Source organism: Anser anser (assembly GCF_964211835.1).
Source record: "Anser anser genome assembly, chromosome: 1".
Classification (NCBI taxonomy): Eukaryota; Metazoa; Chordata; class Aves; order Anseriformes; family Anatidae; genus Anser; species Anser anser.
In genome coordinates this window covers 169,978,292-170,005,158 of record NC_139720.1, presented here as the reverse complement: position 1 = coordinate 170,005,158, position 26,867 = coordinate 169,978,292, and the positions used below count along the sequence as shown (strand labels likewise).

Below are 26,867 nucleotides of genomic sequence, written 5' to 3'. Positions count from 1 at the left end.
CAATACAATACTAAGTTTCACATATCATTTATTCTGAGTGCAAAATGAATATGCAAATGATGAAAATAATATATGTATTACCGCCTTCTTTGAAATGATGCCTATAATATGATTTTTTTTTTCAATTCCTGTGTCCACTGCACCATTTTTATAATTATTAGTAGATAATCCAGGGCATATGTTGTGCTGGTATACAGCGACTTCTCTGGTGGTTGAAATCATTCAGCCCGTAGACTTGTGAATCACAAAGCACCCATGGCTGAGCAAATCCTTGTACGACACATGTCATGTCATATCTTATTGCTTCAACGCAACCCTTGCACTCCTACCATATCACCAGTAGCGAAACACTTAAGTGCAGATGGGCAGAGCGCTGCTGACATCACACCCCCTGGAACGCAGTGCTGCAAACAGAGCCTGTGCTGGGGCTATTAAAAGCACAAACCGTTTATCTCTGGGCTGGGGACTACTCTGGGTGAGTAGTTACATTTGGTACCAAAGTGTTCTCAGGCTTGTCTCAAATCAGAGTGGCTATGTGGGTTTAGTAATTCCCAGCAGTCTTTTGTAGGTGTTTGAAACCAGTCTATAGTTAGCTGGGCATTTGCATAGCAAGGGTGCCAATGACTTACTACATCAAACATTCCTGGGAGGTGCCTGGCCAATAGCAATGGCTAAAACCAGTGCTCTAATCAGTGTTGAAATCATTGATAGTGCTGTCTATCTACACTATGACAGACAAAAGCTGAAATGTATTAAACATAGCAATCCATCATCCTGCAGATGGGAAGCAGGAGCCAGCAGAGTTCAGACAGAGTGACTCCCGCTGCTAACAATGGCTGAAGTACTGACAGTTCAGTACTTCTCCTTCCTACTCACCAGACTTTTCTCCCAGCTTTATAAGAGCAATAAATGAACAAACAGCTCACTGAAGAAGAAGGATTTAAACACTGTAGACTTCTGGATAGCTATTATTCTAACTCAGAATGCCCATAAAGTAGCTTAATGAGATATCAGTTCTCTTCTTAAAAAAAAAAAAAAAAAAAAAACACCAAACCCTAAAAATGTTAGGTGCATAAATCTCATCTGAATATATGAGACGCTTACAAGTTAAATATCTAGCACCAGCAGCTGGAGACAAGCGAAAAACAACAGTTGCTCCAAATGAAGAAGTAATTTGTGTGGAATACATCATTATTTTAACATCAAGAATACAAAGTTTTAAAGTGGAGAGGAATGACTAGCAGATTTTTACAGAAAAATAAGTCCTGAACAAAGTAATGCTATTTATGAAAGTTGATTTTTCTCTCCTGACTTATTTCTTGTAGGACACATGAGTCACACAATATAGCCAAAGGAAAAAACTGCAACTGCTAACACCACATTAGTAAAGTATAAAAGGGAAAGACACTTTTCTTAGCATTTCAGCCTTGTCATTTCCAATTTTCTGCTCTTTGGACATGCTTGTATTCAAATTCTGGAACATCTATTCAGCATATCAATCCTAATTAGACAATCTGGGTCTGGAAAGGATGAGAGCTGGGTCATTTGCATAATTTAATCATAAATACTCAGTGATACATATTTCCAAATGCATTTGTACAATTATCTTTTCATCCTTGGGGCAATGGTATTAATATGATTAGGCAATATTTCTGGAAAAAAACAGACAAGTATGCACTCTTTTTAACTGCAGCTTAGGGCGATATGAAAAATTAATTAATTTCTGAAGAAAATCAATTTCTGTACGTGACCACATTAGACATTGCTAAACCAAGACACTGAATTCTTTCTCAATCGGAACATTATATCATTCTTTTCCAAATTCTGATCATTATGTGAATGTTTCAATAATAAAATTATTAGATTATTTAAATTATCTTAATACATAGGCATGGTTAAAAAAAAAATCATGTTACTCTGACACTGTGCCTTAAAAACGTATTGTTTGACCAGTCAATAGGAAACCTTAGTGTTTAGTCTGAACTCATCTTATGTGATCTTTTATTAATGCACATTAAACCGATTGAATTCAAGGACAGCAGGAAATAATTCAGCTCTGAAAACCAGAGCAGAAAGAAATAGAACCACATTAACCTAAAGTACTTTAAAATTAATACAAGGTTGCTTCCTTGTTTGTTTTGCTACAAAGAATTAGATAAGGTGTTCCTTCAACAGAAGCACACTCATTACAAAAATGTTGTGACATATGTGGGATACAGCCAAGCACCCAGGTGGCTAATCTCATTTTTAGAAGAAAGATACTGCTTTGTATGTTAATCGGTGGAAAAAAAAATACGTTTATGATTTTATATGTACCATCTTTATTTCTTCTCAATCAACAGAAAAACTAGAAATTACTGCATGCAAATGTTCAATATTCATTTAATTTGCATGAAGGTGCTTGAACAATTTTTTTTATTCTAACAAGCTCATTTTTCATGCGTTTTGTCTTTCATCCTAATCTAGCATCTGTCATTCCTTTTTGAAGTTATTATCGGCCCAATTCCCTCTTGGACATGGTTGCTGGGTGACCGGTATCTTAGCACCCACTTTGACAGGAACAGATGTGAATCTGATCAAGAGATTTCCCATGAGTACCTGAAATCACAAACAACTTTCATGAAAAACAAACAGCCTCGCTGTCATCGTCCCTCTCTCACCCTCCTTCCTTTCCCTTCCCCCACTCCCCCCCCCCCCCCAAAAAAAAAAAAGAGTACAAGGAAGTTGGGGAACAGTTGTTCAGTGTCATTAAAATGTATTATGATTTTGCAAGTGCATTGCCTAAATGTGTTCTTAGCTATTTCAACATTCAAACAGAAACTCTTGGGTTTAAGTTATAATAACTATCCTTTGAATACTTTGAAAGATGATTGTTCATTTCGAAGGTCACAGTCTTCTAAACATTCCCATGTTTGACTTGTTTTAGTCACCTGAATGCTCTCATTTAAATCAGAGAGATTATTCATGTCAGTAAATTTCACATGCATCCAAGCATCCACAAGTTGTTTCATAAACCCGTAACTTACATTTTGGTTATAAACAATGCTCTTTGATCACTCCCACACTTGGTTGCTGGTATCTATGAAACTCCTCCTGCATATGAAAAATCTGCTAGGTATGCCATGTGGGTGCCAATACTGACAATGTTTAAGGACATGCATAATTTTATCTAAATTGTCTAACTGAGATGCTATAGTCAACAGGACTCCTTACAGAAATCGAAGTTTTCTTCCTGCTTGCAGGATTAAGACTTTTGTGAGCAACCCAATTTCATAGTAACTACATTCATTACTGTGCATGTGATAAGTAAAAATACAAAGAAGCATGGTAATTTCTGCTATATTCCTCTGAAGTAAACTCAGAAATATACAAGACACAAGTGAGAACTCCCAAATATGACTAAATTTCTCAAACAACTATGTCTCACAAACTATTTCTTTGCTGAGGCTATGCTGAGGCACAGTCGATACCTGGTATTCGCATGCTAGTGTTCAGTGGAGAAATAATCAGCAAAACTCAGTCGTGTTCTTATAGTAACATTTTATCTACATATCTTTATCTCTACTTCTTTTATCTACAATAGAAAAGAGGAGATAAAAGGAGATGGAGGTAATCCGTTCTTTCAGGTATATAATAAAAACACAAATACCTAATTGCAAACTAGCATCTCTGCTGCAACAATCTCAGTCCCACATCAAACACCAAAGCAAAGCACATTTCTTCTGCTTGCTTTCCCAGACACTACTCTAAACACAGTCTCACTGAGCAAAGAGAAAAGAAACACTTGTAATTCAAAGAATGAAAATTTGATCATACACATGTAGATTTATAAGGCTGTGTAATAGTAACAATGGGCAAATTTGCTTTAATATGCTGTCAAACAGCCTTTTACTTTTGTCTCTTCACTTTGTTACTCTTCAGCATGTTCTTTGCCCTATAGCCTCAGGGACCTTGTCCCTACTGCTGCTGTTGGGGTTAGCAACTCTGCTTCCTAGGCCAAGAATCCTCTGTATTTTAAAGTTTTCACAATGCCTAATAAAATGGAACTTCCAAGAAGAATCATACATTTTATCTTCAATATCTTCAAAATCAAGATTGCTGTGTGAGGAGAAAATGGAGAGGAAGGAGAAAGGGATTGTTTGGATTTCAGAATCCACAGATCTGAATTTTTTCCTTCATTTTGAGTTGTTGTTTTATGATTCAACAGATAATAAAGGATTTTTTCCTCTCTAATTTAGATGCAAAGAAAATTTAAGACAAACATTTCAATCACAGTGAAGCATTCATTGCTACTATAGTTGATCTTAAAGATTTCCCTTATATACCATGGAAATCAGAAAGCCTTTAATGCAGATGAAAAACTTTATTTGTAAGTCAAAAGTCTTAGCCTAGTCTGATCTAAATTTAGTTTAGATACAGTATAATTAATGTATCTCTTACATAGCTTATGAACAACAGAACTACAAAGGAATAACCAAGTTAAGTACTGAAGAAAAATACTTAACCTCTAGAATGCAATTGAAACGCTATCTTCTATTAAAAATCGTTTAGAAATATAACCATCTCTATGTCTTTGAAAAAAAAAATAATAATAATCCCCCTATACCCACTCTGGATATCAGCATTAAGCTGCTGATAGTCAAACTTGTTGATGACATCAACAAAAACTGAATCACTGAAAGCAAAAGGCTGACTTAGAGAAAGATTAAAAAAAAAAAAAAAGAGCTTATGGATCAATATGAGCACTTCTTTGAGGTGAATTAGAAAAGGACATTATGTACACATTTATAATAAATACATAATGCTGATAAGTAATTACCATTTAGAAGACCTGCCCTTCACTCCGCCAGTCAAGTGAAGCAAAGGATGTGAATAACAGTCATATGATGCCTCATGAAACAGTCTGGATACCCAGACCAGCAAAGTAATGAATAGCTTAATACAAATTGTTCTGGAAAATTCACCAGTGGGAAAAGCAAACAAATCTAGTAAACAAATATCATCTTATTTGATGTGATATACTCCTATTCCCATTTCTCCTCTTCCAATCCTTTTTGCTAAAGCCAGAAATGACTAAAAACTCAGGATTAGGTGAAAGTGGGAGCAGCATTTCCAACCAAAAGGCTATTCTGCCTTATCTACATTGAAAGATAAAAAGTATAGAGTTAGGGATCATCAGCTGAACTGTTTAGTCGATCTAAAGTGTTAAGATGGTACATAAAGAAAAAAAGCAATCTATACTAGATGAATAGTATCCAAATCTGTCACTCATTCACTAGAAATAGGTAGACTTATGCAGGAACTTAATGCCAATTTCAGTACTGAAAGTGTCTTTCAAGGATGGGGAAGATTTGCCTGAGAATAGGAAATAGTTTCCATGAGAATGTGGAAGTGGAGCCTGGAAGGTTTGTAGAGCCTCTGTGGGACAGTAACTGCCAAGGCAAACTTTAGCTGAACGGAGCACTCAGTTTGTTAAATAAATCAAAATGCAAGTTAATTCTAATTCTGATGTAACCGTATAAGAATATAGTTTAAGCATACATATTCAGAAGTATTAAGGATCCTTTCCCTGGCCTTAGGGGCTCACTGTTTCAGCTCAGTCTGTGTACTCAAAACTGGTGCTACACTGGCAGGTACACTCAGACACCTTAAACACTCTATCAGCTCACGGAGTGGGGTAAGCACTCACCCAGCTAGAGTATCTAGACTTCTAGCTCACACCAAAGTACTGAAAGGTCATGGTAACACCTACTTGTTACCTTGATTGATTCATAGAGGAGGCCTGAACACAGAGTTTTCATATCTGATATGTTTAATTTGACTGAGGGTCATTTTGACCAAGGGGCAGTTTGGAGGAAGTTGTCTTCTTGTAAATCATCTCATTGGGTAAGCCTTTTTGAACCTTGAGCCACCTTGTCCCAAGTCCCAGATGAGCAGCTCAATCATCCAGCTGCAGAGTCAATCTCTTATCTATAGACCATACAACACATACTGACTGTAGCCACTGGGACTTTGTTTGCAATTCACATGCAGGAAAACAAAGATTAAGTTACTAAAGCCAGCAGAGAGCTCACTGTTTGAGAAATTAGCCCGCGTTGAACAAAGTCTACAATTCAAACTTTTTGCAGCTTAATTATATTGAGAAACTATTAGACATTTTAAAGAATTAGAACACTGAACTCTTAAATATTCGGCACATGACCCATACCTCACGTAAAGTAAGTTTCTAAAAATGTCCTTAGAAAAATTTAGTAGAAAAGTGGGTGTAGGGAAGAACTCAAATGTGACCCATAAGGCCCCAGTATTTAGAAATGAATTGGGATCAGTTCATTTCTTTCCCATGGGGTAACTTGTATAAATGTAATTCTATGGTTTCATAAAACCAGGTCAAGTTTCTGTCCCTTGAGGTCGTTTGGCAATTTGAAGCATGGCAGCACTTTTTCCTGGCTACAAGTTCAAATCTGCATGCATTCTGGTATTGTGAGAGGAAATGATTAGTTGAGCTGGAAAGATATATTCAACCCGATTACAGCACACCTTCCATAAAGAAAAACACTTGCATGGGTGAAACAAGATTCCACAAAACAATATTTACAACTAGTTGGTTCTTTCCATTTAAGCTGATGAAAATGCTTGCTTTTTTCATCTCTAAAAATAAATATCTTTCTTTCAGCAACTGGCACACCAAGTAAAAGAACAGGCAACCTTATCACATAATTGTGCCAGTAGTTTTAACTGACAACATCTTTCTTCTTCAGTGTCTCAATGTTTTACACATGTAGTCATACTTTTGAATATTTGTGAATACATGTATGTTTCACAAAGCATTTCATAATGATTATTTTATTACCTCTCACGATATAACTGTATTATTCTAATTTCACTAATAAAATATGCAAAATAAGATGCCACAAGACAAGATCACCTAAGGGGTCACTTGGAAAGACAAAATGTGTACTTGGCAGACCCACAATAGCAAAGCCTCAGCAGCAGAACTAAATGCTAGGGAGATTCCACTCCTTCAGTAACAACCTCAGATCACTGTGTTTAATATTATGTCCCATGCAATGTGTACTAGAGTCCAAACCTCTCTGCAATGAGGCCGGAATGATACTGGGTTGATTTTGACCATGCAGCTGAGCAACACAAATCACCCTGTAACGGACTATGGTCATTTCAGCTCTATTAAGACTTCCCCAGCCTATGTAAAAGGGTCTCTTGGTCAGTTCCACATCTTCTAAATGTATGCCTGTAAGTCCACACACACACAAAAGGACAGTAGACACAAAGGACTGCCCCACCTCAGCCCACAGACAGACTGACCTCCACAGGAACCTCCCCCACAGGGACAGACACTGGGGGAGCTTTTAACTACAGATGCAAGAGGAAGGGTAGCAGACAAGAAATTCAGGGTCTTTAAGCAAATGGCTCTCCCAGCATGTGTAAATCTGAGATCTACATGGTATGGAGCTGGGCTTCTACTGAAGACAAATTCCACCCTTTCCTCCACTCCAGTGAGACAATGCTACAGAAAGTCTGAAAGGAAAAATCTGTGAAAAGTTATTAATTCTCAGCCACATCCCACCTGTTGGACCTTGAGGTGGCATCAAGCCAATCCAAAAGCTGTGGCTATACCCAAACATCTCTACTAAACACCTCACCGATGACCCGTATAGGAAATCTTATGACTCCTTTAAATAACAATTTGATATATGCTCCTGAAACAGCTATGTGATGTTAAATTAGTATTTCTAAAACATTTTCCTCATAGTTTATCAAAAATGTTCTTTTTACATAGTTAAACTTTAAACTGTAAATTATTGTAATAGGAGCTTCATTTTCTACTACTATCTTTGTTTTCAACATCATATTTTAGTATCAATGTAATTTTGGAGAGAATCGGTAGAATCATAAACAATCTATAATAGATGATAGTATAAGAAAAATAATTTATTAATATTCTATGTTTTTATTCTAATCAGGCCTATTAAAAGCTATGATGGGAAGGGCGAGGGGCGAGGGCAGGGAAGGGCAGGGAAGGGATAAGGGAAGAGGGGAGGGGAGGGGAGGGGAGGGGAGGGGAGGGGAGAGGAGAGGAGAGGAGAGGAGAGGAGAGGAGAGGAGAGGAGAGGAGAAGAGAAGAGAAGAGAAGAGAAGAGAAGAGAAGAGAAGAGAAGAGAAGAGAAGAGAAGAGAAGAGAAGAGAAGAGAAGAGAAGAGAAGAGAAGAGAAGAGAAGAGAAGAGAAGAGAAGAGAAGAGAAGAGAAGAGAAGAGAAGAGAAGAGAAGAGAAGAGAAGAGAAGAGAAGAGAAGAGAAGAGAAGAGAAGAGAAGAGAGAGAGAAGAGAAGAGAAGAGAAGAGAAGAGAAGAGAGAAGAGAAGAGAAGAGAAGAGAAGAGAAGAGAAGAGAAGAGAAGAGAAGAGAAGAGAAGAGAAGAGAAGAGAAGAGAAGAGAAGAGAAGAGAAGAGAAGAGAAGAGAAGAGAAGAGAAGAGAAGAGAAGAAGAAAACTAGTCCTTCTTTGAATTAGAACAATATACATATAAATTTGCAGCAGAGTGGCAAATACAGATGCAGAGAAATAATAAAGTCCTACACATCATGAGCAAAAGTAAAGTCCTACATATAATCTAAACTGTAGCAAGTGTTCTAACAAGAGGAAAAAATAATTAATTAATTAATTAATTAATCAATTAACTAATTAATACAAGGGAGTGAGAACACATGACTTTTCATTTGTATCGGTCTACTATATGCTTAATTTCACTTGTACTCACCCACCCCATCTTTTTGTTGTTGTTTTAAGCAGAAATTTAAGGAAACCGAAAGCAATTGGAAAATGGTTTAATTTCCTTCCCACTAAACCATCAGTGACTATAAGAACTAAAACATTAAAAGTCACAGCCACGGGCACACATCTCTAACTGCCCATCCCCTTAAAACGAGATAGGCTTTTTCTGTTCTACAAAAATGAATACAAAAAATCCCAGCAGGGGTTATAAAGCCATGATTCTGATACTTATACTGATACAAATTCTGATATTCATACCAAGACATCAGCCTGATTTCCTAAAATTATTTAATACAAAAGAATGCAATACTCATAAAAAATGTTTAAAAATGCAAAATGAATCTCCATTTTACTATTCTCTGCAACAAGTGTAATTTATAGGACACTAAATCTAAAGCATTTTTAATGCTTTCAAACTGTCTGTGCAAATGTAAGACAGTATATAGTAAGAGAGCTTTCTACCAAATATATGAATTGATTCTTTCACAGAAAAACTTCCAAATATATTAACATTTGCTTGCTTTGAAAGATATATGTAGTCCATTGAAAGCAACAGGACTATCCACATTCTTAAAGGTAGGCATATGTTTTAAAACCACAGCATTTTTCTTTTAATGTAAATAGGTAATTCCTACAGGTGACCTTCTCCAATATAGAAAGTTTTTTTTACAGCAGACCAGGAGACTGGAAACATCGTGTACTTCATAAAGACAGATAACACTAGTACAAATATATACATATAATAAACATTAAGTTTATATTTTGACTAAATTAAAAAAAAAAAAAGTATAATTAAAAAAAAAAAAGTTTTAGTAATGTCTTTTAAAGAACACTAAAACTATTAATATACCCTGCCTAGGTTTATCAGATATAAATGTAATCTATTGCTAATACATCTCTTTAAAATACAGTACCTATAATCTGAGAACTCTTTTTTTTTTTTTTGACCTATCAGTAAAAATTGTGATCTAGTTCCACTATTAAAAAAATAAACCTAAGTCATTAGTAAGTATAAGAACAACATGAAATCAAGGTTACAAAAGATGTAATTAAATACTAATCAAATATATATTGCCTGTTCCCTTTATAGTTTACTTTTCACTGCTAATTTCTTTTTGATCTCTTACAATTCTTTTATGTAAGATGAAAAATCAAAGCATTTCCCAAAAGTAAAAGATTTTAAAAATAATTTCTATCATACAACAATTTGTATATACAAGCATATTCTGAAAAATGTTCTGAACAACAGCTTTTCTGGCCAAATCTAAAATGCCTATTACGTGTTCTCAGTACAACATTATTAACAAGTGCTCTAACATGAACATTATTCAGTTACGAACTTGAATCATGACGTTGTAATGCAATAAATATATGCCTGTCAATTATGCTCAAATTTTTGCAACAGCCCCATTTACTCCTTCCTTGCCCTTTCTCCCCAGCTCCATTCAACTCCACTATGTATCTCTATTATTTTAAGTTGTCAGCAAGGTAGTCTATTAGCATATCTATGTATTCCCTCAGTTAGTCCTACATTTTAAATAACACATTAAAGAAAAAAGATACATGTCTAATAGTTAAAGATATTTTTCTCAGTATTTTTAGTATTACCTAAAATCGTAATAACTAAATAAGTGAATAAGAAAACTAGTTTGAAAGCCTAGCTTGAATCCAAGCTTATTTTATATCAAAAGGAACATAGCAGAATTTACGCATTTGTCTGCTTTAGAGAATAATTCTGTAAAGTCTAAGGATGCATAAAATTTTTTGATTATAACATGCTCTTATCTTAACGTAAAAAGGGATCTAGCTAATGTGACATGGTGAACCAGGAAATTTTCATTACACCTGTTTCTGAACTATAGATAATTTTAGATTTTCAAAAGACATGAAATCTCACTGTTTGATATTTATAACAATATATATATATTTCTTTTTTCATACTTAAATAATTTTCTTCTTCATAAGGAAGATGAAAATTATACAGGATGCAATGAAAATATCTACTGTAAATTAGTTTTGCAATCAACAGGGTACTTTTAAAAGGAAAAATGAACAGAAAGTTACGTAGGTACTGCTCACACGGGTAACAATAAAAACTTTAGCCAGCTTTATTAAATCAAAATCATAAACATTAAGAATATTAAAAAACAATTTGTGACTGTTTTAGAAAGTTTCTATTTTGTTCTTAATGAATTGCTCAGATACACGCGATTTACAGTATCTCTCCATTCGGTTCTGCAAATGGTATTGTATATATTCACACACCTGCTGCAGAAAGATGTTGACTGTAAATGTAATTATCACAAAACATCATTTAAAGCAACATGAATTGAAATACAGTTTGTGATCCATTTCCTCAATCACAACACTTACAGGCACTTTCAATAGTTTTGGTGAGTATATCCTGAACTGCCACTCAGAGTCCTTTTAGTCCGAAGAGACCAGAGGAAATTCACAGGAGAGAATATAAGTATACAATATTTACAGAGTTATCCCTCCCCAGTGCAGTTTTGCAGCTCATCAATATCTGTGGTTTAGAGTAAAAAATTTGAAATGCTCAAAACTGATCCTTACTCTCATGAAATTCAGTGTCAGCATTTTTACACTTTATGCTGTGGAAAACACACTACTACTCTTTTTCTTTTTGTTCCATTAAAAAAAAAAATGTAATGTTTTAAAACATAGTATCACAGAATTCAGTTAATGATAAAAAATCCATATTTAATAGATTACACTTCAATATTCTGCACTGCTTAAGAAATGAAACGTCAGCAGTTGTTACAAGATGTCCCCAGCTGAGCACTGTACCAGATAAATAAGCAGAACATAGTGAGTTAAGGGTAAAGTTAGTTCTTGAAGCAAACTGGATATTATCACTTCAAGTCACAGACATACCTTGATTTTAAATATAAAGATTTTGGTTTATGCTTCAGGATATTTGAAAATAATTTAAGTGATAATGGAAAAAAGAAAAATTCTTCCTTAATGCACACTGGAGAAATTATCTATATATGAATTAACTCTCTGGATCGTAATAGCTTTTTGCAGATGACTCTTCAGCTCTACCATTTAAATACATATTTAAGCAACTAAAAATTTACTGTCATTTCATATTATGTCAGTCCACATTATGGCGCTGTTACAGTATGCACATTTAAAGATTATTGAAAAAATTACTGTTCATGTGCAGTACATAATTTGCAAAAGGTTAATAACTATTTTAAAACAACGAACGGCATTAACTTGTAATGCAAAGCAGATGCCCCAAATGCTATTTTTAAAACAAAACATATTTAACTTATAAAAGAACAAAAGGGATCTAAATCTAGTCCTGTTTCTTAAAAACAGACAGACGTTGCAGTTGTTTTGGACCCTTGGTTTGCTGGCTCATAAAATTTTGAGAAAAGTCAGTAGTTTCTGACTACTAACTCACTGTACTATCCTGCAGCCAGAGATGCATTTTTACAGCTGAACTTGTAAAGCTCTTTCACGAAGTGGTGATACTACACAGGCTGAAAGAGATTTACCTGTACCAGGCCAGCAGAGATTGCAGTAATAATTTAATACATCTATGATGTAGTCCAAACGGAAAATATTCAAATTCAATATAGTGTACGAGAATTGTGTGCTTCACATGCAATTCACTTCAGATGATGAATCCCAGTGATGGGCAAAACCAGCCGCACGGAATAATCTAGCAGCAGGAGAAAACAGAAAAAGTCCTAAAAGGCAGTCAAACAAGCATTACCATTTGCAACAAGCATCCAGAATACACTCCAGATTGCAAAATCTTAGGCACGCAACTAGTAAAGGACATTACTTCCGGCTGTGCTGATCAATTGCTGAGAAGCAGCAGCTCCAGAGGCCGACTGCGGGTGCTGCCAACAGGGGGCATTTTCCGCGGGTGCGCCCGTCCGCGCCCCTGACGACGGCGAGGGCTGGTGCTGAGCGCAAGGGAAGGCTCGGCGAGTTCAACAAACAAGCATCACAAGTTGCACTGGTAACATTTTCACCAGCACTCTTCCCTTCAGCAGACATCAGGAGAGTGAAAATCAAGCGCTCCGGACAGGCCGAAGAGCCTCACTCATTACGTGTGCAGCCCCAAAAAGGGAGCAGAGGCCTAAAAGTGAACTTAGTATTCGGGCAGAGGTAGAGAGAGCTTGTGGAAATAGAAAACTTATTTGCTGGCAGGTATATTTCACTGTGCTTTCATACAGTCCGTTCTCTTAAGTAACACTGATGCAAAATTGACAACGAAACTGTGCACTTGTATATAAACTATAGTATAAGATTTCTTTAAAAAAATCACTATCAATAGCTATAAGACAAAGGAGGAGTTAATCAAATTAAATACTTCACAATAAATAAATAAATAAATGAAATAAAAAAGAAAGAAAAGAAAAAGAAAGGTGAATCAACCAGGAAGAAATTTCTCTGTGCCCATCACCACCAGCCCTTCCCAGCCCTGCACACGAACAGCACACGTAGCATTGCACAATGGACTGCGAACATTCACTGGGGAGAAATGTTCCCTTCCTCAAGTATCAGATACTGGGCTAATGCCAGCAACTAAGTATCAGATTAAAGGGATAAATAGTCTGTTCTGTTGTAGTAATTATGCTCCAAAGATCTCAGCTTCTAATTTATAATATTTACCAATAAATAAATGCCATGAGATAGGTATTAAAGTTCTGTTACTGCAGGCGGCTGGAGTCTTTTAGGGGTTTTTAAGCCTGAAGAAGCCACCTCCGAAGCTTTTACTCCTTCTTTATAGTTACTACAATTTATCCTCTGGCCTTCCAGAAGTCTTCTTTGCTTGTAAAACCTACCATATTTCTGCTGATTATATTTTACTAATCTGTGGCAAGGGAGGTCATCAATATAAACCACAGATAGGATATATTTGAAATTATTTGCAGCTGCACTTGCTGACCTGTTTAAAACATCTATGATCTGTACCAGCCTATCTGGGTGAGATACTCCTTTAATTAATACAAATAGGAGAAAAACTATGCGAGTGTGCAGTATTCAGTAAACAAGTACATGCCAGGTCCACATAATTTGAGAGAAGCAGAATCTAGCAAAGAGAGACTGTTTAACTGCAGTCAGTGTAAACCAGGCTTTGGAGAGAACTGTTTTATCTCCAGCATCTTTCCCCTCTGCACTCAAAGTCAATTGGGTTGTTCTCCAAAATTTGTAAACAGCTTTCAAACAGTGCAAATAATTCTCTGTTTTAAGTATGAATGTCAATGAACTCATTCAAATCATCTTCAAATGTCAGCAAAGATTAACATATCCTGGCCACAGGAGGGAGGTCAGAAGAAGGCACGCTTTTAGTTTTTAATGGGCACGATCCAAAGCCAGTCTAAGTCTGGGAAAACTCCAGGAAGGGACCAGCATGGAAAAATTCCACAACAAGTACTTGAAACACAAGAGACCAGAACAATCTGGGATCAATAGCTTCCAGGTCATTAATCCTACGCAGGTGACATCCAGTGAACAGTTCGCTACTCTGTTTCACGTACACATTCAAGAAACCTGACTCGATTGGGGTCTAATAGTTTTAAATATTTTTCATGTTTTGCCTTTGCATTTCTCCTATTTGTTTGGCATGTGGCTTTCTAGCATCCCATTAATGTCAAACCGTTTAATCATAATGTAGGCTAAATGCACAGTTTGCTATTTCCTGGATTTCTGTTTGGTGACCAATGCTTTTTTTATGGGGAAAATAAAAGCAAAGGTCAGTATGACCAGAAAAGAAAAGTCATCTTCCATAACGGAAGACTGTTTTTCCAGTGAACTGATACAGAAGCCTAATTTAGAAAAAGGTCCTTTAGTATCATGTTATTATTAGTAGTATCACAAATAAACACAGAAACCAATTCACTTTACAGACCTCCACATTAAGCATTCAATAGAAAATCCCTTGGTGTTTTATTGATTTTTGTTTTATTGATTTTTTAAAATAGCAATATCACAGTTAAAATGCATCATTTTGGTGAAACACATCTAAAACTTTTCTATCTCAAAATAAGTTATTACAAATTATTTCCACAGCAACTGGCAACTAACGATTCAATCCATTTAAAGAACAAAGTAATGGCTTTATTTGGATGCCTTTTTTGATTAAATAACGTATTAACCTTGATGAAGCTTTCTAAAAAGGGATTAGTGTATTCAAGTGCATCAGCTGATTATGAGACAAATATAACAGTGATAAGTTGCTGGTTCGAAATTTTTGAATCTGATGAGTATAACAATTTAGCCGCTAGGATGGAGTTGGCTCTTACAGCTCCCATCTCAACAGCAAGTGTCCACCCAGGATACAGAAAGACATCACCCAGATAGTGTATGCAGTAACTGAGAGTCTGGAAAGGTCACGTAAATCACTAAACCAAGTAGACGAAAATATCCTACATAAGTACTGTACAGTCAGATATAATTAAAAATAATTAAATTGTGAGGAAAGAATCAGAATGAAATGTATCGGAGGGGAAACCCTGAAAGTAAATACAGTTTTATGTTCCAATGGTATCATCCATTTTGACCAAAACTCACTGACCCACTTTGCTTTATTTGTCTATACTGTAATAATACATTTTGCATACCTATTGTAAATCCTTTCCATTAAGTTATTTGCTTAATGGATGCATAAATACATCTACTACAATTACGCTTTTTAAGGGTCAAACCCTATCCACTTCTCAACACACTGCTGTAATTTCTACTGTGCTGGATGATAACACAGCAGACCTCAGAAACAGTTGAAACACGGCCGATTTTGTACTCTTGACATGATCAACCCGTGTTACAACCAGTCTGCCAAACCCTTGCATAACCCTGCCAAGTCCAGGAACTGGTGTCCCTGTATTCCACCCTGCCCCACTCCCCCCCCCCCAAAAAAAAAAGATCTATTTTTTAATTTTATGTGTTGAAATTACATCTCGCATGATATGAGCATGGCAAACTAGAACTGGTGTCACTTTGTTTTAAGAACCAAATCTTGAACTCCTGCAGAGGTTTTACAAGTTAGACGCCACACAGAGGCATCTCTTAAGATCCATGTTGCTTCCACATGAAACAACGCAGGGTTACCGATGCAGTTACATTTATGTCAGAGCTTGGAAGTTACTCCAGGATGTTTTGTCCTGCTGCCCCAAAAACCAGAAACCTGAGCCATCAGTCTAGCAACAGAGTAAGTGCTTTGCTCTGCCTGGCTCAATGCTAAGGAGTCCCAGCTACCCTCAGTCGGGGGGGAAGAAGGGAATGTCCCACCCGGCCATTAGCAAAGGCAACGAGCACGGAATCACACGGGGTTAATTCTCCATGTGCTGGCTGTTGCTGCACCTTGAAATCCGAAGATGAGAAAGCGAAACGAGCAGGGTCTGCCTGTTTGTGCATACTGAAAGTAGCATCGAGACTTTGTCTGCATACTCCTCACTGGAGAGTCCTCCCTGCTGTGTAAAGTTCCCAGCACCCCTAAACCGGAGCCAGCCCCCAGCCCCCGGCGAACTGGGGGGCTCAGCTCTCCGGGTCACAACACTTCTGCGACCCCTTTTCCTGATCGAGCCGCCCCAAACCCTGTAACCTACAGATGGCGAGACACCAGCCCCACTCTTTAGCCCCCGCTTGCAAAGCAGGCAGCTCTCGCAGCAGGAATTTCCTTTTTCGCCAGCTCCTTCTCCCCGGCCGTTGTCGAGTTTGGGGCTTCCCTCATCCTCCTCTTCTTCCTCCTTCTCCTCCCCCCGACCCGCGGGGTGCGAGGGCCGGGCAGCGCGGCGGCGTGCGCGTAACCTGCGCGCCCGCCTCACGCTGCGAGGTGCCACGACTCAGCCTGCCCAAATGACCCCCAGAAAACCTCCTGCTTCCCCCCGCCACCCCCATCTCCGGCCGGCTCCGGGGCGCCGGGCGCTGCTCGCACCTGCTCCGGGGGACCCGAGCCCCCCCGGGGGGGGGCGGGGGGGGGCAGCCCGACCACCAAAAAAACTAAAAAAGCGCCTCCTCGGCGCCTTCCCGCCCTCTCTCCTCCTCTCCCTCCCCTCTCGCCATGTGGCAACTGCCCCCTAGCCCTATACAAAAGTGCACGTGCCCTTTGGGATGCGTGACAACGGCTGATGGCCGAGTGGCCTCCATCCCCCCCCCGATAGGGCCCTCAGCCCGGGAAGTGCCCCGGAAGGCAACGATTGACGTGAAACCCAAGATCGCCCCCTCCACACACACACACGACCCCAAACCCAGGACCGCTCCCCGCCCGCCCCCGTGCGCCCTTCAGGCCGTCTTCTCCCAGGGCTGTGCGTTTTAAAGGGCTGAACTTGAGGAGGGGGCGAGTCAGAAAACACTTTGGGGGGCCATGCTGCCGCCTTCCCCGGCCCCGCGCGGCCCGGCGGCCCCTCCGCCCCCCCGCGTGAACTGCGCGGTGCGCTGCGCAGTCCCCGGCCGCCCCAGCGGGGGGGGGGCAGAGGATGTGGGGGGGTGAAGGGGACAATGACAGGGCGACAGTTGCACGGCACGAAGGGAAGGGGGCAGAAACACCCTTTTCTCCTCTCTCCCCGTCCCACCAAGAAGCAGCGCGGCCGGGTGCGGAGCAGGCTTGTGGGGTGCCAGGGCTGGGGGGAATGGGGGAAAAAAGGGGGGGTGACGGCATGGGGCCGCAGGACGCCCCCCCCCCCCGCCCCCCCCGGAGTGAGCGGTGGCGTGGGGGTGGGACGGGGGCGGCGGCTGGAGGGGGGGGATAATGGGACGGGGGGGGGTGTCTCGGGGTGTGCGTGTGCCTTGCGGCGGTTACCTGGCGTTGGTGCAGTCGTTGTAGAGGGTCTCGAAATCCTTCCTGGAGATGAGTTTGCAGCGGTTGACCCCGGGCTGGATGGCCCCCAGCCCCCGCAGGATGCGGACCTGCTCCACGTTGCAGACCACGGGCGTGATCTCCAGCCGCTTCAGCTTGGTGTAGACCGTGTGCAAGCCCCCCACCAAGTGCTTCAGGAAGAGGTCGAAAGCCTGGGGCAGGCAGATGAGCTCGCAGCCCTCCACGGTGAAGGAGGCCACTTTGGCCCCCCTCAGATCCACCATCTTGCACTCGTTATTTTGGGGGGTGTTCTCCACCGGGGACGGGGTCGAGTACACGGGCTTGCCGGGCAGGCTGCTGGCCACGCTGGCCGCGCTGGCATTGGGAGCGGAGGTGCTGCTGCCGCTGCTGCTGCTGCTGCCGCTGCTGCTGCCGGTGGTGCCGGTGCCGGTGCCCAGGCTGGGGCTGCCGCCGCCGCCGCCGTTACCGCCGCCGGTGGTGGTGGTGGTGGAGGTGACTGTGGCCGCCGCCGCTGCGATGGGCTCCGGCCGGAATAGGTTTGTCCCCGAAGCGGCCGGCGGGGGAGCGATGGACGGAGACGGAGAGGAGGTGGCCGCCGCCGCCGAGGAGGAGGTGGTGGTGGTGGTGGTGCAGGCGGCAGAAGTTGAGACCGGAGGCTGAGGGGGGACCAGCTGGGTCGGAGGGATCAAAGCAGCCGGTACGGCCATGGTCACATATACGGTGGAGGGGGGCAGGGGGAGGGGGGAAAGTTCCCACACACACACGCGGGGGAAAGGGGAAAAATTTTAAAAAATATAAAAAAAAAAAAAAAAAAGGAGAGGAAAGGAGAAGGGAGGAGGGGGGAGAAGAAGGGGGGAATAACCCCGGATCAGGTGCTGCGGCGAGCGAGAGAGCAGGGGGCAGAGTGAGAGAGAGAAACGCACAAAGTGTCCCGCAAGTGGGGACGGAGGAGGAGGAGGAGGAGAAGTCCGCTCCGGGCGGCGGGGCTGGGGCCGAGGGGAGGGGGGAGGGCAGTTTCTTTTTGTGGTCCTTGCTCTAGCACCACGTTAAAGACGAAGGTGAAAAGGAGGAGGTTTGAAGGACTTCGGTTCTCTCTGGCAAGTACATTGATCAAAGATTGAGAGGGGAATGACAGAGAGAAAATGAGCTGGGAAGTGCAGGCTGCCGCCGCCGCTCGCCGCTCGCTCGCTCTCTGGACGAGTTGTTGTTGTCACACGGTGCGGAGGGGAGGAGCTCCGGCAACTTGAAATACCCTTTGAAGCAGCAAAAGGCTCACTCACTAGTATTAACCCAAATTATCCAACCAGGAACCCGGAGCAGGGAAACAGAGGGAGAGGGAGAGAAGTCCCTCTTCCTCCCCTCCCCCCGCCCTCCCCCCTTCAGGAACCGTTAGATTACATGTTTCATATTTCACCCCACCAGAGACGAGATGTAATTTTCCCAGCCCTTTCCAGCAGTGGCTTGTCAACACACTTTGTTGGGGAACGCCGGAGTCTCCGGCTTCCCCTGAAGCCGTCGGGAGCGGTGCGCTGCCCGCACACCTTGCGGCCGCTCCGGCGGGGGCCGGGGGCAGCGGCGGACCAAAGTGGGAGGCTCCGGACGGGTTTGTCCTTGTCACTCTTGTCGTCCTCCCGAGCCCACAACAGCTGAGGGTCCGGCGGCAGCAGCGCCTTTGTTGCGCGGGGGGAAGGCGGCAGCGGGGCGCGCAGCCCCCACGCAAAAAAAAAGCGCAGCGCGGCGACATCTAGGGGGGGACATGGGGGACCGAGTCTGGCGATCGCATCCGCCGCGGGGAGATGGGGGGGCTGGTGGAGAGCGTGGCCGGAGCGACGCCGGAGTCACTTCGGAGCGAGGCGCGGCGCGCAACAGGTGGCCGCGCAGTGCCGCGCAGCGGCGGCGCTGCCTGCGCCAGGTAGCGCGGAACATGAGCTGCGGCGCTTGCCCACACATGCGCAGTCCCTCAGCCCGGCCCTGAGGCCCCGCGGTCTCAGAGCTCCCTGCCCGCCTCCAAAGTTTGGGATGGAGTTTTTAAGGGGAATCGGGGCACTTTGGGCGGCTCGCCTGCGTGCCAGGCGAGGGTCGGTCGGGAGAGACGAGAGCTCCGCGCCGGTTCCTCTCGAGGGCACTTCACGCTCTGAAGGGGCGAAGGAATGTTCATTCATACAGTTGGGCATGTGCGAAAATAACGTGGGTAAAATTTTTCCAGTTTCAAAAGGATGAGCTGTGTGCTTAATTAATGGTGGTGCATGTATCTGCCCATAGCTCCATAGCTTTTTTTTTTTTTTTCTTAATGTGTATTATTATGTGAGATATGACTCATGGGATGACACATCTACTGAGTGGATAATCTCAGCTGTATTAATTCTGTGGAGGGGAATTTCCATGCTATCAGATGTAAAACATTCTCATATGTCTTCTTGCTGGTAGTACTTCAACTTCAATGGAAGGCCGTTTGTGTTTTAATACCGCAGAGGATGTCATTTGATCATGAAATTTTAGCTATCCTACACTAAAACCTTTTAAATTGGCAAATAAACCCACGAAAATACAAAGTAGCTTTCATTATGAAATCTCATGTACACACAATAGTGCAGAACACTTCTTCAACACTTTTTCAGATGTTTCTCAGAACATTTTTTCAGAGGAGTTTATACAACTTCAGTGGCAGGATCTAGTGTTGACATAAAACTTGGAATACCCTGAAAACCAATGCTCTGTTTTCAGTTGTAGCAAACCAGCTCAGTTCATGTCTTCTTTGCTTCAACTGTTGTTTTGCATCTCACCTTCTCTTACATGTTGTGAAGATATAAAACAAATCCTTGAGAAGATCAGGATAGAGCCAGACACATGTGATATTGGCACTTCAACATCTGAGTGAACTCTTACTTAGAAAACTTACCATTTCATTTATTGTCTACCTTCCCTACAACGTGATGCACACCAGCCCTTATGTTCTTCTTGTTGTGTGCCCTCACGGACATACATCCATCATGGTTCAACACAATAGAAAGAAAATGTAGTTTGAAAGGGTTTACTACCACAGATTTGGGTTAACCACCTTTTGAGTGAAACAATGGGATTAGAAACCTAGGGAAATAAGAGATTTATGAAAGGGTTCCAGACTCCTCGAAGCTTCTTGCTTGTTAAATATTTCTAATGATTATGCGAGTGACTGGATTTATTTAAAATCACATAAACACTCACACACACACGTAACACACCAACAAATCCTGAGGTGGCTCTTTGTAATTTTTTTTTTTTTTAGATTGCATTTCTATTACTTGCTGACCCTTTCATGTAATTGTATTGTTGGGCGTTTTTGTTTTTGTCCCTGTGTTGATATCAGCAAAACTCAAATTACTGTAACTGATATTTGAAAATTCTCCCTGTGTCAAGTGAAGACTTATGGTGCTGAAATCAATAAGACTGTTTAAAATTCAAAGACCTGCAAATCGTTCTGTTTGTCCTTTGATAGGGCCTGAGCTGATTAAAATGCGACCAAGAAAGCTTAATTGCTGCACTAATTAAGAAGTCTTTAATTTCTTTCCTGGAATATTGTTTGAAGCAGGGCTTCTGTTCTGCTCATATAACTGTTCAGGGCAGGTATTCGCTCTGTTTCTCTGTCTCTCTCTCTTTTTTCTTTTGACAATTTCCTTATAATAAAATGTATGTTAAAGCAGTAAGATGTATTGACAGTGATTGTAATTTATTACTCAAAAAAAAAAAACCTGATACGGGGTTCACTATTGTATTAAATTACAATTTTTGAGGGCAGCTGTAAAGAGTAAAATGCAATTAGAAAATGCATTTTAGCTGTTGCATTTTAAGGAATCTGAGTAACCGACTGACAGGAGATAGGACAGTACATCAGTTCCCTCCCCTTTCTTCAGTTATAATTGATAATTAAAGATTTAAATTCATTCAGAGGAGGAAAAAAAAAAAAGATAAATACTTGTCTTTTGAACGTGTGTGAAGGAATGGACCGGGGGGAGGGGATGAATACAGAAGATAGGCACCTGGTGAGAATGAATTGTGTATTACCATGTCAAGTTCATTTGAAATATTTTTTTTCTTTATTGCTTTTGAATTTATTTCCCTAAGAAATGCATTTCTCTCTTGTATCTTGTCTTATCCTCATCCAGTGACCTACTTTGTTCACTGATTTCTGAAGAGAAGAAACTAAATGATTTCACAAAGCTTTCTGTGTGATCAGTAGAGTAATGTTTTAGGTTTAATCATGCTGCATTATAATTCTGGCAAATGACTGCCAAGCATAAGACTCTAAGAAAGGAGCAAGCACAGGCAAAGAGAAGGTAAGTTCTGTTTTACTGTTAATCCCTAGGGTCTTAAGCAGTAGTTCTCCTTTGAGGAGCTACCTGTTATTTTGATGGAAGACTGAGAAAGAAGGAGGGACCTCATACCGAATCCCCCCTGCATCGTTCAGGAAAATAAAACCATAGAAATGCGAGCCTGTGAACTGGGATCCCTTTTTTGCCCTTCCACCAAGATATTTACTAAACATTGAAAACACAGTGAATACAGTTGAGATTGATGTTAAGTGTTGTACCAGTAATAAGAAACTGGATACTGCAGTGCTGTTTTTCTAATTGTTGCATTATAGTCAAATTAGCACAGACCTTGTCCAATACAAATACAAACTGGATTCCTTTCAGTGACAGGACAAGTAGATAACATGCTTAATAGATACAAAGGGAGATTTACCATTCCAAGCACGACGTCACGCTAATTATGTTTACTCTAATTGAAAGCAAGGTTTTGGGGAATCTGAAATTACTCATAGGATATTTTTAATAACTGAATAATAATAAAGTGCAGCAAACGTTGATCTCAAACCTTTTGGTCTTTCAAAATCTATTGGAAAATTAAATGAAAAGTGGAGTTTGGTACAAACAATGCCCCAGGGCAAAAAACAACTAACACTAGATTTTCCAGTCCAGCCATAACACAAATCAATTTGAGCACACTTCTATGGCCAGACTGCCAGATTGTTATGACTGCTAATTCACTCAATCAAAGAGTGCATTAGCACACCCGGCACAAACAGCTTTAACAATAGCATACACTTCTGAACAGTCCACCATATATCATAAAAAGTCTAGAATGCATGGCGAGATTGCTTTCCCATTCTGTTTACTGCAGTTTGTATTTGCGTATGGTGCATTCTTAAAAAAAAAAAAACAAAAAAAAAAAAAAACACTAAACTTTAAAAAGTTTTCAAAAAACGAGAAGCTGGGAGCAAACTGCCACCTGGGTTAATTGTTTAATATGTATATCTCGGCTGGAAAGTTGAAAGCAGCGACTGCACATCCCCAGCACGGGACTGGGAGAGGAATCGGTCGGGGCTTGGCAGCTTGCTACCCCCTGGCTAACCCAATCGCTTTAGCGCCAGAGCATCTTTTGCCGGCTTTGCTCCCGCGAGGCATCTCACTGGCTCCGGGGATGTTCACCGCCTGCGTCAGAGGGCAGGCTTTGGCCCCAGAGGGTATCCTTCTATTCTCCCCCTTCATCCTCACGAGAAATGAGTGTTATCTCCGGTGATGCTAGCTGATGCTCTGACCAAGGACGCGCTGTACTGAGAGAGGCAATAACCGACGGCTTGGGAACGTTCTCAGCCCGTCCCTCCCTCCTCCCCTGCGCCCGACATGTACAGAACATACCCCAAAACGCGCACACGCGCATATATGCAAATTGCAAATACCAAACTCCAATTAAGCTTCTTGCTTATTTAGAAATTGTTGTTATTATTTTTTTTCTTAAGTCTCTCTTCTGACTCCAGAGAATACGTTTCAAAGTCAGCAGCTCAAATAACCCTCGTGTGGATTTGAGGCTCTCGGTCACATTGCAGTTACCAGAGCCAAATGGTGAAGCGGGTCAGGTTCCCTTCTCGGTCTGGCTGGGAACGAGTGGAGCAGGTGACTGGGCACTGCCTGCTCACGTTCACATTGCAACTGGCAGCCAATGCAGAAAGCTGCAGGAGCGACAAGGAAATTATAACCAACTTCCCTGCATGAATTAAATTAGGACTGGAATAGACGGAGAGCCCTCTGTAATGTTTGAGTTACACTCGTGCTCTCATTAGAGGTCCTCAGTCCAACGTGTTAATTTACCTACCAACAGGTAGGAAAAGGCGCTCAGAGCAATAATTATGAAGTACAAAGCCCCTGCCATTAAACTGTTGTAGTGGGGACAGAATCCGAAATGACCTTTCCTATGTCCTCCCCCTTCCAGGATTATTTCACCCAGCCACTCCATCCCTAGTCCCCAACCCACCCTAATCGAAAGAAAGACGCTGGAGCATCGGCCCGGTATTTAAACATTCCCGGGTTTCCGCTGTGTGCCACCATCGCAGCCGGTACCAGGGAGGCGCTTTTCCTGCCCGGTGCCCTGCCCGGCACCCCCGCGCCCACTCGCCCCCGCCGCGGGGCTCAGCACCACCGGATCGGGCCCCCGCGCTCGGCGGGGCGGAGGGCGGCGGCTCGCAGGGCTCGCCGAGCCTCCGGCAGCAGCTCTCACGCTAATTGTTTCCCTTAATAACAATAATAATAATACATGCGCACCGGGCTCTTTTTTTTTAATATAAGCGAGCTGGCAGCCAGAGAAACGCAGCCTCTTCCTCCCTAAGTCACCCAAGCGAATGAAAAACACTGGGGGTGGGGGTTACCTTTTTTATTCATATATTTGAAAAAAAAAAAAAAAAAAAAAAAGCAGCCACGCATTTCCAATTGTTCTTTGGTGGGTTGGGAGAAAGGACCTTTAAAGGTCTGAGCCCTTGCTTGAAAAGTTTCAGCCCAGAGCGGAATTTTATAGCGAGTTATAAACTCTTGGTAAGAGGGGGATGTTATAAATGGAAGTGCTGACACAACCTTAACTATAGCGTGTAAACGGCTATGCTATAATATCCATTAAGCAGAAAGGAAAATAAGATGGCTGATCAATAATTTATACAAAGAGTACCAACTGCAGACATAATAACTGTAATGTTTGCAAAGCAATCTCTCTCTCTCCAGGCTTAACAGTAAACTAGTGGGGCTGTTAATTTCCAACTCCTACAGATAAGAATACAAACAAATTACTTAAACTTGTATTTTGCTCGATATTTTGCATGCCTCGGTAGGATAAAATAAAATTTAATTACAATGCAACTTAGACGGGCTGAGGAGCCCCCCCCCTCCCCCCCCCCGCCCGCCCGCCCGCCTGCTGCTCTGCGAGGACCTTCTTTTGCAAAGCTCGAACAGGTTGCTTGGACGGCTTTGTAAGTGGGTCGGCTTTGGGTCACTCTCGTTCTTCGGCAGAGTTATTCATACATGGAAACAAAATGAAGCCATTTAACTTCAAAGAAAGTTGCAATGTTTTCCAGTGCCACGAGCTGAAACACAATACCCCCACCGGAACGATAAGAATCAGCTGTCAGAGGACAATGCACTCACGACTTGCATGGAGAAGGCTACTGGGGAAAAAGCTGCTTTAGGGAAAACAGGGCATCTTCCAGTATCCTAAGCGGAGAGTGGGCGAGCAACTGTTGTCTTCATTTGCATGGGAGAGTTATCTGCCGTTTCCGTCTACTGTATTTAGATAACAAAGCGGAGGAACAAAGTCTGAAAGTTGCTAAGTAGGCTTGGGTAATGTGCCGAGTTGTTGCTTTTATTATTATTATTATTATTATTATTATTACACGTTTCTTGCAACAATACTAAAGAGATCCTGTCCATGTTAAATAACAGCAGAGAAACGTGTCAGTTGAGAAAAAAAAAAAAAGCCAAGTGCGGCCCCCCCACTTCCAACCCAGCCTAGACAAAACAAAGTTATGTTGCCAAGCATGCCAAAAGAAACTCAGCTTTAATGTGGCACGTACAGCTCTTTCGACAGCTGTGTTTCCTGTGGACTCTACGGATGTTTTGTGTGGCACCTGATTTCTGAGCCCTGAGCGGTAATGCAGGGTGGTGCTTTGCGATGTCCTGCATTAATAAAAAAGAAAAAAAAATCAACTGTAATTTGCTTGCTTGCCTGGTGCCTGCCTGTCCAGTGACCTGTCCCAGCTCAGCTCCAGTAAAGCGAAGAAACATAAAAAGCAACTGCCTGTAGATTGCACACTCAGACGGAGCCTTTTATATATGTTGCCCCCCTTCCCTCCAATGCTCGGGTGGATGCAATGTGGAATAGCGTTGCTGAGAGAAATTTAACAAAATTCGCAGCGCCCACTAGCGCCCTTGTGCGCCAGGGAGCCGAGCTGCGCGGCGAGCGCTCCGCTCCCTGCAGGGCAAAACGTCCCCAGGGAAAACGCGGGCACAACGGGCACAGCACAAAGGAATGTGATTCGGACCAAAAATAGGCTTAAGCTAGTCCTTGATTAAGTAGGATTTGTTTTCTCGCTTTGTAACTGTAAGCTTAGAAAAAGCAAAATTGGAAAAAACATTATTTGCCATTTTTTTGTTTCCCTCATCTTCTTCTCTTCTCACTAACCACCCTCAGTTTGAGGAGGTGTGGGAGAAGGGAGCAAGTGTTTCACAGACAGCACCTTGACACTGTCATTGTGAAAGCAATTGGAGGGGCTTCCCAGCTGTAAAGACTTAAACATGGGAAACACAAACATTGTAAGATACCTTCAGTGAGTTTTGCATATCCACCTGACATCCAAAACTAGAGAAATTCTGCAAGATGTAAGATGTTTCAGTTAGGCCTTTTTTTTTTTTTTTTTCCCCTCAAATGTTTGTTTTTCAGGTCTGTAAAATGGACAGCATTTACTTTTTTTTTTTTTTTTTGGGGGGGGAGGGGTGGAGGTGGAACTGTCTGTTCTCCTTGCTTCAGACATGAGAATGGACTATGCAAGAAAGGCAGCACACAGCCCTCTTGTCTGGGTGGAAGATACTGAGTAGATAAGTTCAAGACACACTTTCATAGTGGCATTGAACGTCTCGTTTCTTGTTTGCTGCTTATTGTTTGTTGTGGGCTATTATTACTCAATAATGTTTCCAGCCAGAGCCAAGCAATTACAATAGCATCCAGAGTAATATCATTTCCCAGGCAGCATTCCCAAAATGGTAAAACGTAAATATTTTGCACCTTTGTATTGTAACCCACACACGGGGTCACGAATAGGTGCCATCTTCTTTCATCTTCTGTCTTTGAAAGCTTTCAGAAAAGAGTTGGTTCACATTGTACGAACTTCTTCAGATACTACAATGTCTTCAGAAATTGGTTAGCCAAGAAGGAAAACTCCAGATACATTCTAGAATAACTTGGGCTCAATGTACAAAA

The 26,867-nt window shown here is 41.7% G+C and overlaps 1 protein-coding gene across 12 annotated transcripts in view; it reads right to left on the bottom strand.

Annotated features, from left to right (window-relative positions):
- The window catches only part of DACH1 (dachshund family transcription factor 1), a 384,976-nt gene extending 360,833 nt beyond the window's left edge, over positions 1-24,143 (bottom strand). For 2 of the 12 annotated variants that reach the window (XM_083842837.1, XM_083842836.1), the window contains exon 1: positions 17,574-24,140. In XM_083842837.1, coding sequence (XP_083698963.1) covers positions 17,574-18,298 — 725 coding nt within the window. In that variant the 5' untranslated portion in view covers positions 18,299-24,140. Of the gene's footprint in view, positions 1-17,573 lie in introns of all 12 variants that reach the window. The other 10 variants (XM_083842834.1, XM_083842833.1, XM_083842839.1 and 7 more) reach the window with 9 other exon arrangements.
- Between the last annotated feature and the right edge of the window lie 2,724 nt (positions 24,144-26,867).